Source organism: Doryrhamphus excisus, chromosome 7 (genome assembly GCF_030265055.1).
Source record: "Doryrhamphus excisus isolate RoL2022-K1 chromosome 7, RoL_Dexc_1.0, whole genome shotgun sequence".
Taxonomy (NCBI): Eukaryota; Metazoa; Chordata; class Actinopteri; order Syngnathiformes; family Syngnathidae; genus Doryrhamphus; species Doryrhamphus excisus.
The window spans coordinates 123,230-139,272 of NC_080472.1; the positions used below are offsets into that span (position 1 = coordinate 123,230).

At 38.4% G+C, this 16,043-nt stretch overlaps 1 protein-coding gene across 5 annotated transcripts in view; it reads right to left on the bottom strand.

Moving 5' to 3' along the window:
* Positions 1-11,153, bottom strand: part of map2k5 (mitogen-activated protein kinase kinase 5) — a 68,933-nt gene extending 57,780 nt beyond the window's left edge. For 3 of the 5 annotated variants that reach the window (XM_058076834.1, XM_058076831.1, XM_058076833.1), the window contains exons 1-5: positions 10,742-11,153; positions 10,597-10,645; positions 10,398-10,465; positions 4,506-4,575; positions 2,995-3,035 (exon numbers count right to left, since the gene is read on the bottom strand). In XM_058076834.1, the coding sequence (XP_057932817.1) occupies positions 2,995-3,035; positions 4,506-4,575; positions 10,398-10,465; positions 10,597-10,645; positions 10,742-10,867 (354 nt within the window). In that variant the 5' untranslated portion in view covers positions 10,868-11,153. The remainder of the gene's footprint in view (positions 1-2,994; positions 3,036-4,505; positions 4,576-10,397; positions 10,466-10,596; positions 10,646-10,741) is intronic. The other 2 variants (XM_058076832.1, XM_058076835.1) reach the window with 2 other exon arrangements.
* Between the last annotated feature and the right edge of the window lie 4,890 nt (positions 11,154-16,043).

A 16,043-nucleotide genomic window follows, 5' to 3' on the forward strand; every position in this document is an offset into this window, starting at 1 on the left:
GCGCTATTCCTTGCCAGGGAAACCCAGTCAGCAAATGAAAAATAATGTAAAGTATGACTAATTCCAGGTTTAACTGGAGTTGCATATACAATACATAACATATATACAGTAGTGTTTTTAACATTTGGGAACATAAGACAAAGGCATGAGGTAACTGATCATGGCGTGGAGAAGGGGTGGGATTTAATAAGCTTTGCTTCTTCCTGCTCCTTTTCAGACATGTGTAGTAATGAGGTGTTGTGTGCATGTATGTGTATATATATATATATATATATATATATATATATATATATAGATACATATATAGATAGATACTATTGTAAGTGTATATGTGAGAAAGAATAATGTAACATTGTATGCATGTCTGAAATAAATTAAGAAAAGAAAGAAGGAAGAAAGAAGGAAAGAAGGAAGGAAAGAAGGAAGGAAAGAAGGAAAGAAGGAAGGAAGGAAAGAAGGAAGGAAGGAAAGAAGGAAAGAAGGAAAGAAGGAAAGAAAGGAAGGAAGGAAATAATGAAGGAAGGAAGGAAAGAAGGAAGGAAAGAAGGAAGGAAGGAAGGAAGGAAAGAAGGAAAGAAGGAAAGAAGGAAAGAAAGGAAGGAAGGAAATAATGAAGGAAGGAAGGAAAGAAGGAAGGAAAGAAGGAAGGAAAGAAGGAAGGAAAGAAAGAAGGAAAGAAAGAAGGAAGGAAAGAAGGAAAGAAAGGAAAGAAGGAAGGAAGGAAGGAAAGAAGGAAAGAAAGGAAGGAATGAAAGAAAGGAAGGAAAGAAAGAAGGAAGGAAAGAAAGGAGGGAAAGAAAGAAGGAGGGAAAGAAAGAAGGAGGGAAAGAAGGAAGGAAAGAAAGACGGAAAGAAAGAAGGAAGGAAAGAAAGAAGGAAGGAAAGAAAGAAGGAAAGAAAGAAGGAAGGAAAGAAGGAAGGAAGAAGGAAGGAAGAAAAGAAGGAAGGAAAGAAGGAAGGAAAGAAGGAAAGAAGGAAAGAAGGAAAGAAGGAAAGAAGGAAAGAAGGAAAGAAGGAAAGAAGGAAAGAAGGAAAGAAGGAAAGAAGGAAAGAAGGAAGGAAAAAGGGAAGGGAGGAAGGAAAGAAGGAAGGAAGGAAAGAAGGAAGGAAAGATGGAAGGAAGGAAAGATGGAAGGAAGGAAGGAAGGAAAGAAGGAAAGAAGGAAAGAAGGAAAGAAGGAGGGAAGGAAGGAATACAAGATACAAGATACCTCAATCGGATTGGGGAAAGGAATATTCCACCCCTGGGAATGCCATTATATGTTCATTCGGATTGACACATTTCTTTGGGAATGAGGTTCCATTCTTTCCGTTTGAGCAAATAAACTGAATGCCATTGGAATATTTGATATTTGTGTCCATGTATACGCGGCTATTGTTTAGTCGCACGGCATGAAAGAATAGTGAAGACTTTGTTCCGGGGAATAGTGAAAATGACTCTTCTAATTGAGGTCAAAGGGCAAGTGTGTTGGGTCTCCTAAAGCGAAGAGATTCTCCCTTTAATTAGTGCCCAGGAAGATCTCATTTAAACGGCACCCGGGACTCCCCTCAGCCAATGACTTTTATATTAACATAGCAGAAAAAGGGGTGAAAGATTACCAAAGGTTTTTGGGAAAACATCTTCCTGTCATAACAGAGCCTTGACTCCGGGAGTTGAGTCGTCGGAGTTCCACAGAGGATAAGATAAACACAGGATTCCAAGTGATATGATTTTATTGATGAATTTGAAAAAAACGGAATGGAATATTGAGGGTTTTCTAGCGTACGTATGAAAATGTTTTAAACCTTGATCATCATCATCCTCGTATATCATCATTGATCAGTGGTGATTAGCTGCACATTTGATAATTTCAATGTGTTCAATAAGAGTGTCGGGCATATTTGGGGTTTAAACCTGGATCATGTCACGAGTGAACAACAGCAATTGAAGAGCGAAGGGGAGGGTTCCGGATCTAAATCAAATCTATTCATTACAACAGTAACTTTTATTGCAAATGTTGCTCCAAAATCGGAGGAGTGTCTGAAGCAGTTTATGTGAGAAAGAATAATGTAACATAGTATGCATATATTTCGTTCATGTGAGAAAGAATAATGTAACATAGTATGCATATATAGGAAGGAAGGAAGGAAGGAAGGAAGGAAGGAAGGAAGGAAGGAAGGAAGGAAGGAAGGAAGGAAGGAAGGAAGGAAGGAAGGAAGGAAGGAAGGAAGGAAGGAAGGAAGGAAGGAAGGAAGGAAGGAAGGAAGGAAGGAAGGAAGGAAGGAAGGAAGGATGAAAGGATGAAAGGAAGGATGAAAGGAAGGATGAAAGGAAGGATGAAAGGAAGGATGAAAGGAAGGATGAAAGGAAGGATGAAAGGATGAAAGGAAGGAAGGAAGGGCCACATACTGAAAAAAAACATGCGATGCAAGGGTTATTAACGTCCGTCTTTCTTTCCTATTTTTGCTGTTTTTTTAATATTTTTTAAAAAAAATTTTAATTTTTTTTATAAATATATAATCTTATTTCTTAAATATTCTTTGTAAAAACATTTTCGAGATTAATCACAATCAACTGGTTTAATGGGTTGACAGCCCTCATTTTTTAACATTATTTTTAACTCATTTCTGTATTTCAATTCTTTTAAAATGATCACTTTAAAATGAAAAAAAATGAAAAAAAAGTCATAAATAAATAAGAAATATCTGAGAGCCATATGCAGTAATGCGGGCCGATGTACAAAAATGATCACAACACTCCACTAAACTCTCAAACGAATGGTCCTTCCCTAAGGAAAAAACCCCACCCACAGCTGTACAGTATACCAAATCTTTCCACAGAAACACAGACAAGTGGCGGAATAGTACGAGTGTGACAGAAGGAAGAGTCCTGACTGCAATTGACATTTCAATAAGTGGAACACAGTATCACCGATCCATTCCCTCCCAGACCCCCCCCCCCCACCCCTTCTCATTCTGTGTAAAGGCAGCTGAAACAATTATTGAGATAGGTACCTTCAGGCCATGTATGTTCCGGATCCCTGGAGTCTTGCCGGCTGAAACGGTAATTGACTAGATTGAAGAACACATCGCTGGGCCATTTACAAATGCATCGCTTCACTTTTATAAAAGGGGAAGAAAAAAAAAAAATGAAATGAGGGTTACTTTGAAATTAGCTAAAGACAAGAAGAAGATTGAGCTGCTGGCCTCTTGAGAGTGAGGGTGGCGTGCGTGGGAAGGAAAACTCTTGCGGTGAGAAAATACATTTTCTTTGTCATGTGACGATGAATCGGGTATGAATTGAAAGGCACTAAAAATGAGCACCTTTATTTCCGTTCCGGTGATTCACGTACTGCACATCACCTATTTGGGTTAACCTTCTTTTTGTGTTAGATTTCTGGTATCATCTCTTAGGTTTTGACCCCATGTATTAAATCAGCTATAAATACACTAAAAACAATAAGTTACTATCAAATTTACTTATCATGTCTTGGTTACCTTCTTAAGCTTCCTCATCCATGAAAATGTTGTTTTTAATAATTTTGGTGTGGGCATGTAGGACTTTTTTTGTCACTATACCCCTCAATTTCTATTTCCAAAAATGGTAAAATGAACCTCAAAAGAATCATATTAATAAATGTAATTATTTTTTTTTACCTGGTTATTACTGAGAGCTATAGAATATATCTCTAAAATCAATTAGTTTTATTTATTTTTTCATTTTAGTATTAATCACTAAAGAAACATCTATGGTGGTCGGGTGAATTTTGACCCATATATATATTAATGTCAAGAAAAGGTAGAAAAAGTTATTGTTTTCAGCAAAAGAACTTTAGTATTTATATTATTATAAAAATAATAATATAATAATAATATAAGTAAAGAAAAATACGGTGGTGCCTTGGTTAAAGTCATTTAAAGTCCAACTCTAACCAAAGCGGACTCTAACCAAAGCAAGTGTTTCAATAGAAAATCATGTAAATGCAATTAATCCATTCTAGACACCTAAAAATGTTAACATAAAACACATTTAGTAGCCAATAATTATAGTTTAACATGCACAAAACAATAATACTATCATAATAAAACATAATGACTGGACAATCAAACATTTACAGTAAAGAAAAATACGGTGGTGCCTTGGTTAAAGGCATTTAAAGTCCAACTCTAACCAAAGCGGACTCTAACCAAAGCAAGTGTTTTCAATAGAAAATCATGTAAATGCAATTAATCCATTCTAGACAGCTAAAAATGTTAACACAAAACACATTTAGTAGCCAATAATTATAGTTTAACATGCACAAAACAATAATACTATCATAATAAAATAATAATAAAACATAATGATGACTGGACAATCAAACATTTACGGTAAAGAAAAATACGGTGGTGCCTTGGTTAAAAGCATTTAAAGTCCAACTCTAACCAAAGCGGACTCTAAAATATGGATATGGATACAAGATGCATAAATCCCACGCGCGTTTCATAAATTTGCATTGATGATTAATTGCAAAAGCTCTCCATACCTCGTGGAAATATCTGAAGAGGATCTGGCAGCTGGCCATTCATGCGCTGTTCATTCATTGTGCTGCAGTACTGAAGGAGAAAAATAAAGTCATTGGTACAAGAAATTCAGTGTCATAAAACTGCGTACGTAATAATCCATTATCGAATTAATCAACAACTGTTTTGGTATTCGATTCATTGTGTTTTGATTTGGAAAATAACGGAAATATGCTCTGATTTCAGCCTCTCAAATGTGAATACCGTGAAATTCCGGCGTATAAGCCGCTACTTTATTCTTAAACTTTGAACCCTTTAGCTCAGGGGTCTCAAACATGTGGCCCGCAGGACACTAGTTTGAGGCTCCCACCTTGATATGAAAGTTTAATGTTAGTGCGACCCACGCAAGTTTGATATGGATGCTGTATGGTATCATGTACCCAGAAAAAAATATTATTACGTTTGATTAATGTTCATGTTAAAGGTTAAATAACTGTTAATAGTTATCCTCCCTATCCGTGTGGAAGTGGTAAGTTTTTGGCTATTTAAGTTTAAAGGAAATAACTTGAAGGCTACCGTTAAAATCATAAAATAATAAAATAATATTATAATATTATAATAATGTTATTATTATAATATTCTAATAATATTATTATTATAATATAATAATATAAGAATATAATAATAAAACATAATGACTGGACAATCAAACATTTGCGGTAAAGAAAAATACGGTGGTGCCTTGGTTAAAGGCATTCAAAGTCCAACTCTAACCAAAGCGGACTCTAACCAAAGCAAGTGTTTCAATAGAAAATCATGTAAATGCAATTAATCCATTCTAGACGCCTAAAAATGTTAACACAAAACACATTTAGTAGTCAATAATTATAGTTTAACATGCACAAAACAATAATACTATCATAATAAAATAATAATATAATAATAAAACATAATGACTGGACAATCAATACGGTGTTCCCTTGGTTTATTATAGTTATAATTATATAATAATTACAGTTTAACATGCACAAAACAATAATACTATCATAATAAAATAATAATATAATAATAATAACATAATGACTGGACAATCAAACATTTACGGTAAAGAAAAATCAGGTGGTGCCTTGGTTAAAGTCATTTAAAGTCCAACTCTAACCAAAGCGGACTCTAACCAAAACAAGTGTTTCAATAGAAAATCATGTAAATGCAATGAATCCATTCATACCAACATAGCAGAGATGCGCTAAAACTCCAGTGAATCCAATTACAACATCATAAAACTGGGAAGTACTCATTGCGGTGGATTAAAAATATGTTAAAAAACTGCTCAATGGGCAACCAAAGTGTGAGCATGCTGTGTTGAAATCTGTCGCCGATGAGGACTAATGCCCCCGTGGGCTTGTTCTGAAGGAGTGTAGCATTAACCCTTTTCTCCTCCAGGTCAACAGCTCACCAAACACTCGTATCCTACAGGACTAACACGTGTACACGCACTCGGGGAGCCTCTCAGACGCTTGCCAAGCCAATGCAATAATTGATGTTTCAGTTACCCAAACCATCTGTTTAACTGTGTTTTTGTTGAGCGTATGTGTGTGTGTGTTAGCGTGTGTGTCTGCGTTTCCTTCCTTTGGTTGGAGGCTTCAAATCAACAACAATTAACACCGTGACCTTGCCGCAGTTAAAGTTGCGAAGATGTTGAAATTGGTGTAGTTTTTATGTACATGTGTTAATTGCATCTTTTGATTGAGAATCCACAGTGAAGCGCCGAGTCATTCCACAGATATGTAAATGCAATCCCTCCCATTGCTGGGGTGGGGGGAAGGATGGAGGACGGCGAGCTCGCTCGGGATGGGGACGGATCAGAGTGGCTACCCAAGTGGCACAGCTGTTATTAAAAGGCCTATTTATCACTGTCACATCCCTACTTGCTTCTAGCTCCGTGCTGACGCCCTCCGGCATTCTCGCTCGTCCACTCCTGAACAATGGGCCTAATACCAAAAACATGTTGTACGTGTCGGGGGTGGTGGGGGGGGCGGGCTTTACGTACCTTTAATTTTCCGCTCAGCTAGCTTATTGATTAAGGCAGCAATTACCGCCAAATCTGTGGAAGGTGTGTTATTAAAAGACATTCTCCATTGTTGGCCAATAACTAAACTGTGTCCGATCCCAAATACAATCGCTCAGCCTAAAGGGACAAGAGCAGAGCCGGGGTCTCATCATCATTAGCAGGCGGCGGGGGTGATGGGAGTGAGAATGGTGGAATTAGAGCCATTACCTCCAGGGGGAGCTGATTGAGGAACAGATGAGGTCACATGTTTTTTTTTTTTTAGCACCTGACGGAGGCCGGTCTTTAACTTTGAACGGGGGCATCCGTCTTTCAGCACGTCAAATAATGTTAAGGGATGCCTGCAAGACTGGTGGCTCTCACAGGAGCATGTAGCAATCAGTGTTCTCAATGATGGGGGGTTGGGGGGGGGGGTTACTTTCAACAACTGACGTCCTTCCGCACACCGATCTTAATTAACTGCACAATTTCAGCATTTGTTTTTATTCAGCGAGAAGAAGGAGCCGCTTTCTTTGCTGGGCGACGGTAAAGAAAAATACGGTGGTGCCTTGGTTAAAGGCATTTAAAGTCCAACTCTAACCAAAGCGGACTCTAACCAAAGCAAGTGTTTCAATAGAAAATCATGGAAATGCAATTAATCCCTTCTAGACACCTAAAAGTGTTAACACAAAACACATTTAGTAGCCAATAATTATAGTTTAACATGCACAAAATAATAATACGATCATAATAAAATAATAATATAATAATAAAACATAATGACTGGACAATCAAACATTTACGGTAAAGAATAATATGGTGGTGCCTTGGTTAAAGTCATTTAAAGTCCAACTCTAACCAAAGCGGACTTTAACCAAAGCAAGTGTTTCAATAGAAAATCATGGAAATGCAATTAATCCATTCTAGACACCTAAAAGTGTTAACACAAAACACATTTAGTAGCCAATAATTATAATTTAACATGCACAAAACAATAATACTATAATAATAAAATAATAATATAATAATAAAACATAATGACTGAACAATCAAACATTTACGGTAAAGAAAAATACGGTGGTGCCTTGGTTAAAGTCATTTAAAGTCCAACTCTAACCAAAGCGGACTCTAACCAAAGCAAGTGTTTCACTAGAAAATCATGTAAATGCAATTAATCCATTCTAGACACCTAAAAATGTTAACACAAAACACATTTAGTAGCCAATAATTATAGTTTAACATGCACAAAACAATAATACTATCATAATAAAATAATAATATAATAATAAAACATAATCAGTAATAAATAAATATAATAATAATAAAACAGCAAATAATAAAAACCACATATAGTTGGTGGGTAGACAAATTATTTTTTTCAGATTAAAATGAACAAAGCATTATTAGAGCCCTGTAGACATGACAAAACACGACTATAGTTTATCACATTTAGTCACATTTATACTCTTTTTTTATTTACAACATATTGCGCAACTGCATGGTCTTGAGACACATGCTAACTCGCAAACTAGAGATCTAGCGACCTAAACGGTAGCCTTCAAGTTATTTCCTTTAAACTTAAAAAAGCCCAAAACTTACCACTTCCACACGGATAGGGAGGATAACTATTAACAGTTATTTAACCTTTAACATGAACATTAATCAAACGTAATAATTTTTTCCGGGTACATGATACCATACAGCATCCATATCAAACTTGTGCGGGCCGCACGAACATTAAACTTTCAAAAGGCCTCAAACTAGTGTCCTGTGGGCCACATGTGGCCCGCGGGCCGCGTGTTTGAGACCCCTGGTATACAGTAATAAGAGTAAATATTATGTTTAGTTGCACAATATAAACTCTGAAACACAGGATGTAAAGGCCAACAGAAGACATTGGCATGATAGACGTGGAGAAAAACAAAAGAAATTCTGCCTGTGGCTCCCTCAGCATTCGGAGTTGATGGGGGGTAAAAGACTTGTACAGATGAACATAGATTTGGAGCAATTCTGCAGCCCGGGGGGAGGGGGGGGGGGCCTGCTTCTTAATGAGGCAAAACTTTAAGTACTGAATAATAAATAATCAAAATCGACAGCCATTTATCTGTCAGTGTGGGCCCCCGTAGAAATACCGCATCACACACCATTACACTGACTGTCCGTGTCGTGAACACTAACTACTGCGGAGTGGGATATTGTGTGCGAGTGTGTTGTTGTTGTGTATCGAAGGAGGCGTAGCAAGGTGTAGCATAGGAACTCTAACTTTCCAAATTCAAAAACAACAACATGGCGGCATTCTAATATGTAGCGTTTTCTTTGGCTAGTGGAATGAGGCATTGTGAGCGAGTGTGTGGTGAAGCTAGTTGCTAGCCGACCTCAAAATATTACAACTTTGAAAAAATAAGGTACATTTTCCAGCTATGTTCTTGTAAATTAGTAATTATGAAGTTATTCCCATAATATTTTGACTTGAGTGCCATAACTTAACTTTTTCCCCAAACTACTTTTCCAAAAAATACGACTTTAGTCATGGCTTTGTTTGTTTTTCATAATATTTTGACTTTAAACGTGTTTAAAAAATATTTTTTTTATTCAATACCATCCATTTTTCAAAAGCCATCCCTCTGGGTACCGGCAATTTTTGCAGATTTTGACTGATTTTTCAAGGCACACAGATTACTGTGTCCAAGGGCTATTAAATAGGGATGGTATACCAAAAGAAAAATCAGACTCAGTTTCTTTCTACCTTTTTCCGTTCTTTAGTAATCAGTAAAAAAAAAAAAGCAAAATATCAGTTCTCAACAAAAAAAGTGAGAAAAAAATGCTTTTTGTGAAAAGATACATACAACCTATTCATTTCCTGCCACACCATATAATTAGAACACCATATTCCTGCTGCAAGGCATGCTGGGTAGCTTAGGGTACTCGCTCTACCAACATTTTGCAAAGTTTGCCGCATTTTGGCTTGATCACAAAATACAGAGAATGTGGTTCAGGATGTAAACAAAGAAAAAAGGGAAGCTGGACTACCCAGCATGCCTTGCGGGTACTTGTAAATAGCATAGTTTTGAATTATGCGTTATGTAGGGCTGCAACTAACAATCATTTTAATAACCGATTAATCAATATATTGTGGTTAGCGCGCAGACCTCACAGCTAGGAGACCAGGGTTCAATTCCACCCTCGGCCATCTCTGTATGGAGTTTGCATGTTCTCCCTGTGCATGCGTGGATTTTCTCCGAGTACTCCGGTTTCCTCCCACATTCCAAAAACATGCTAGGTTAATTAGCGACTCCAAATTGTCCATAGGTATGAATGTGAGTGTGAATGGTTGTTTGTCTATATGTGCCCTGTGATTGGCTGGCAACCAGTCCAGGGTGTACCCTGCCTCACGCCCGAAGACAGCTGGGATAGGCTCCAGCACCCCCGCGACCCTCGTGAGGATAAGTTATATGTAGTATTATGGACACTAGGCACTGGTAATATGACTATAGGGGTGTTATTTCATGTCTACAGAGCTCTTAATACAAAAATATTTGTTAATATTGAATTATTTGTATTTTATTAATGAATTAATGAATGTTTTTTCGACTACCAAAATAGTAGGCTAATTGCAGCTAACTTATGCTTAGCGCATGGTTGTTGTTTATCACCCACGTACGAGTAATCGCTGATTTATGGGATGCGTTTGAATTTTGTATGTCATTATGTTTATTGATCACTGATATACAGTACGGACGACCCCTCAGACAAATTTTTCAACCCAATGTGGTGTCAAAATGTTTACCCACACCTGGTTTACACTGTATACATAAAAAATAAGCTAACATATTGAAAGATAATTGTAAATAATAAGGTGTGTACTTACATATGACAACATAGCTTTGAGCTCTTCATCACTTCTTACGGTAATTCTGTCGCCAACCTCATCCTCATCTAAAAAGACATTAAGACTGTATCATTTCCGGGTATGATATGGAATGTTATTCAGAATTAATTAAAAAAAACATGATGTAGTAGCAACGTCTGTTGCAACACAAACTTTGGTCAAGTCTAAATATACTTACATTCAAAAGCAGTGACAGTAGCTTCAGGCATAACATCTCTGATAGCGATCTATGGAATATTTGATACATTTAATAAGACGTAAGAAAAGACACTTAATAATACAGAATACAGTATATGTGATGCTATGCTAGCATGACAACTTGCCAGTAAGTCACTGAAGTTTAGCAGCGATGGAGAGTCGACGGAAGAATCCATGTCCCCCAAAGGAGTTTTTATTCGGATCACTATTCCCTCGGTGTCCATTCTGAAGATGTTATTAAAGAAGAGCATTAGTATAAAGACGAGAAAATGCGCTTCATAACAGCACCTGCCGAAGCTAACGAGATCACTTCCGGTGGTGGCTTGCTAACACATGCTAGCATTCTGTTCAGTCCACACACTTCTTGGAAGTGACTTCAAGGCTGACAGGATAGTAACAGCAACTGTACGGAAGTCCGAATCACGCCATTACTTGAGAAAAAGTGAAACTCATGTAATAAACTCGTATTAGTAAAGTATACCCATGAGACCGGGGTTGTTTAGCTCATGGATGTTAAGGGAAGGAAGTCATAAGTGTGGCAGCAGTAGCACACACAGAACATCCGGTCAGTTCTTTTCAAAATAAAAGCTACAACCACCTTTCCGCTTTCTCAAACAGAAAAAAAACTTGAAACCCATTATGAGCACATATTATTTTTTTTAAAAATTAGTATTTTCGTAAATACTGTACAAATGTTATTTATTTATCTTATAGCGGGAGGCGAGTGGAAATCAATAAATATTTTAATGCAAATTGATTAGATGCATATTCTATTTGTATATCTTGGATGTAAAAATGCAATAATGACATTTACGTGGTAATCAATCACTCAAATCAAATTCAATGAAATTCGAATAATTTGAAAAACTATATATCATATGATATATATATATGTATATATATATATATATGTGTGTGTGTATATATATATATATATATATATATATATATATATATATATATATATATATATATATATATATATATATATATATATATATATATATATATATATATATATATATATATATATATATACATATATATCAAATAAGATATTAAATAATAAGCATGCATTATTTCCATTATAGGTTTCACTTTTTAATCTCCTAGCACCTAACTGGTGCGTTCAAGGACCGCTGAACATAGTGGAAAAATCGCAAAATCGCAGTGGATTTGTTCCATGGTATACCTTGAAACTTATAACCGGATGTTTACATGAAAAAAAAAAAACATTTCTAAAGCCTTGGGACTCCAGCAAACCACAGTGAGAGCCATTATTCAGAAATGGTAAAAACGTGGAAACGTGGTGAACTTTTTGGAAAGTGTGCGTCCCATTATATCTGGCGTAAAAATAACGCCGCATCACAGAAAAAGAACATCATAGCAACAGTAAAATATGGTGGTGGTAGTGTGATGGTCTGGGGCTGTTTGAAGCATGAGTCCTGCTATGTACATCGTGTATATCCTGAATTATACATTAAACAGTGTTTTGTCCTAAACGTCTTGACTGTTAACTGTACATATTTTATTTTTCACACCAAGCCAACTTTGGAAATAAATCATACATTTTGCGACGTAGCCGTGCTAACGTTTGGGGCAAAGGTCCATTGATTTTTATCTAATGCAAAAATGATAGCATGCCTGGAGTAAGACAAGGCAAGCTATCAAGTCCTCTGATTAGTGCCTCCACAAGCAGTGCCCTCTGATGAAAAGCAGAGGATCTATACGCCCCATTTGTCAAACATGCTCTCCCAGGGTTTGACGCAGGCCCTTCTGCTTTTCGGGGCAAGCGGAATGAAGCCCAGTCAGCAATCTACATTATCAGAAATCAAACTCCTGACTTAGCTTGGAGGAGAAAGGGGGAAAGAGGAAGGCCAGCGTTCAGTGTCTGGTAATTAAAAGTCATTTTATCAGAGTTTCTCTCTTGCTACATAGCGGAAGGAGAGGAGAAAAAAAGTGGTTGCAGTTCAGTCAAATTATGACACCTTGCTTATCAAGCTTATCAAAAAAGCTCATCAAAGCATGGGCACTGCCATGGCATGTCCGTCTCAGCCATGGCATGTCCGTCTCAGCCATGGCATGTCGGTCTCAGCCATGGCATGTCCGTCGCAGCTATGGCATGTCCGTCGCAGCAATGTCATGTCCGTCTCAGCCATGGCATGTCCGTCTCAGCCATGGCATGTCCGTCACAGCCATGGCATGTCGGTCTCAGCCATGGCATGTCGGTCTCAGCCATGGCATGTCCGTCTCAGCCATGGCATGTCCGTCTCAGCCATGGCATGTCGGTCTCAGCCATGGCATGTCCGTCGCAGCTATGGCATGTCCGTCGCAGCAATGTCATGTCCGTCTCAGCCATGGCATGTCCGTCACAGCCATAGCATGTCCGTCACAGCCATGGCATGTCCGTCACAGCCATGGCATGTCCATCTCAGCCATGGCATGTCCGTCACAGCCATGTCATGTTGGTCTCAGCCATGGCATGTCCATCACAGCCATGGCATGTCCGTCTCAGCCATGGTATGTCCGTCTCAGCCATGGTATGTCTGTCTCAGCCATGGTATGTCTGTCTCAGCCATGGCATGTCCGTCGCAGCCATGTTATGTCCTTCGCAGCCATGGCATGTCTGTCACAGCCATGGCATGTCCGTCGCAGCCATGGCATGTCTGTCTCAGCCATGGCATGTCCGTCTCAGCCATGGCATGTCCATCGGAGACCCCTTATCAGCCTTATGATTGTTGATGATCATTTCATGAGTTGTGTTGACAAGCATTAGTTGCGTTGTTTTGCTCATCGATTCCCAGCGAGCCAAAGTCAGCGCTGTGGTCTTTGAGTGTAATGCTGATCTAGGACATCTTGAAACACCGTTGGTCTGCTGGTTTTAAGCACTGATTGCTCTTCCAGTTATTGACAGCGGCATCAATCCGCCGTGTCCCTCAACATAAATATTAATTATTCAAAAGTCAGAACACCCACGCTTGTGCTTACTTACCTGAACAGATCAAAGAAGGACAGAACATGTCACCGATTAGCAGCAGGAAGAAGAACTTGAAGAAGAACAGGAAGTCCAGTGGGTCCAAGTCTAAACTCTGTGGTCCAGATGTGAACCCCCTTTCTACTAAAATGGAGACGTGTCTGCTCAGCCTTGAAGCCTTGAAGTTGTTTATTGACGCTGTTGGGAGTCGCGGCTCAGATCGATACCATCTCCCTCAGATGGGCCTTCAGCACGCAGGCTCCAAATTGAGGTCAGGGTACGTGGAGGGTTATGGCACGCCGTCAGCCATGAATCGCCGCGGTTGCTGCCGTCATTTGTTACGCCTTCCTGTAAAAGTTCATCTCAAAGTTGACATGTGATGAACTGGGGTGGTTTGAATGATTTGAAGGCATCGTCCCAAGGACCATTTACAGCTCCTTTTCTGCTCCGGTTAAGAGAATAAATGTCATAAATATATACTTACCAGTTGGGGGGGGGGGGGCGGGGGGGGGGTGAATTGATAGTATCCATAGTAGAGTAGTATCGGTATTGGCTCAATAATAGTATCTGGTGATTTTAGTTGGGTTGATATTGGATATTGCTGGAGCCTATCCCAGCTGTCTTCCGGTGAGAGGGCGGGGTACACCCTGGACTGGTCACCAGCCAATCACAGGGCACATATAGACAAACAACCATTCACACTCACATTCATATCTAATTAATAATAACAAACAAAATATTTTGTAGTAAGAGCCCTGCAGACATGAAATAACACCCCTATAGTCATATTACCATGCCTAGTGTCCACACACATGTCCGTCACAGCCATGGCATGTCCTTCGCAGCCATGTCATGTTGGTCTCAGCCATGGCATGTCCGTCACAGCCATGGCATGTCTGTCTGAGCCATGGCTAGTCTGTCTGAGCCATGGCATGTCTGTCTCAGCCATGGCTAGTCTGTCACAGCCATGGCATGTCCGTCACAGCCATGGCATGTCCGTCTCAACCATGGCATGTCCGTCACAGCCATGGCATGTCCATCTCAGCCATGGCATGTCCGTCGCAGCCATGTCATGTCTGTCTCAGCCATGGCATGTCTGTCTCAGCCATGGCATGTCCGTCACAGCCATGGCATGTCTGTCTGAGCCATGGCATGTCCGTCACAGCCATGGCATGTTGGTCTCAGCCATGGCATGTCCATCACAGCCATGGCATGTCCATCTCAGCCATGGCATGTCCGTCGCAGCCATGTCATGTTGGTCTCAGCCATGGCATGTCTGTCTTAGCCATGGAATGTCCGTCTCAGCCATGGCTAGTCTGTCACAGCCATGGCACATCATGGCATGACCACAACTCATGTCATTCACCAAAAATCAATGATATAATTCATGCATGTGTAGCATACATGTCCATACATGGACTTTGTTCGGCAGTCCTTAAACGCACCATTGTTGCTGTGAGATGCAAAAGTGAAACTGATTTAATTTCTTAATTTTAGCGACGTTGAAAACCGCTAAGTATGGGCAGGCGTTTCCAGAGGAATGGATGGGCGAGAGCCCCTGTCAGCTGGGAGCAGTAACGCTTTAGCTGCTCTTACTCGTGTTTGAGATTCACCTCCGAGGTCCCCTTTACGGCTGCATGTTCTCTCTGTTGTTTTCTAATAAAGAGGAAATATTGGTGCCTTCCTGACCTGCTCATAGGGGCCAGGCCAGGATTTATGGGCTGTGTCGTCTCCATAGAGGCTGCTTTGGAACTGTGTCTAACATAAATGACAACACCATAGCTCCACTGGCTCTTTTTTCTCGCTCAAGTGACTTTAGTCAATGCTGAATGTGTTGTTTTGCCACATGATACACTGGCTGCAACAAATTGGCTCAAGCCGTGAAAATAAATAAATAAATATAAAAACAAAAAAATAGGACTGTGGCTTTCATTTGTTTTCACAAAAATCGCGAGCAGATTGAAAACAGATTTGGCGTGCTACAACTGAACTATAAATGTTAAATAAAAAAAAAATGTTACTGCCCGTTTTGGTTGTCTGACACCAGTAGCGTCATTAGGCCTATTTTAGGGGGTCTTCAGCCCCCCCCTAAATAATTAGATTTTTTAAATTAATTTTTATATTTTAATATATATTATTTATTTTAATTTATTTATATATTTATATATAATTTACTTTATATATAAATACTATATATTTATATTATTATATATTATATTACTATATTATATTATATAATATATATATTATTATTACATTATATATTTTAATATATATATTTATATTATATATTTAATTTCTTTAGTGGTAGAAAATGAATGAATGAATGAAATAATTTTTTGTATTTTATTATATTATTTATTTTAATTTAGTTATATATTTATATATAATTTAATTCATATTTAAATACTATATATTTATATTATATTATTATATATTATATTACTATATTA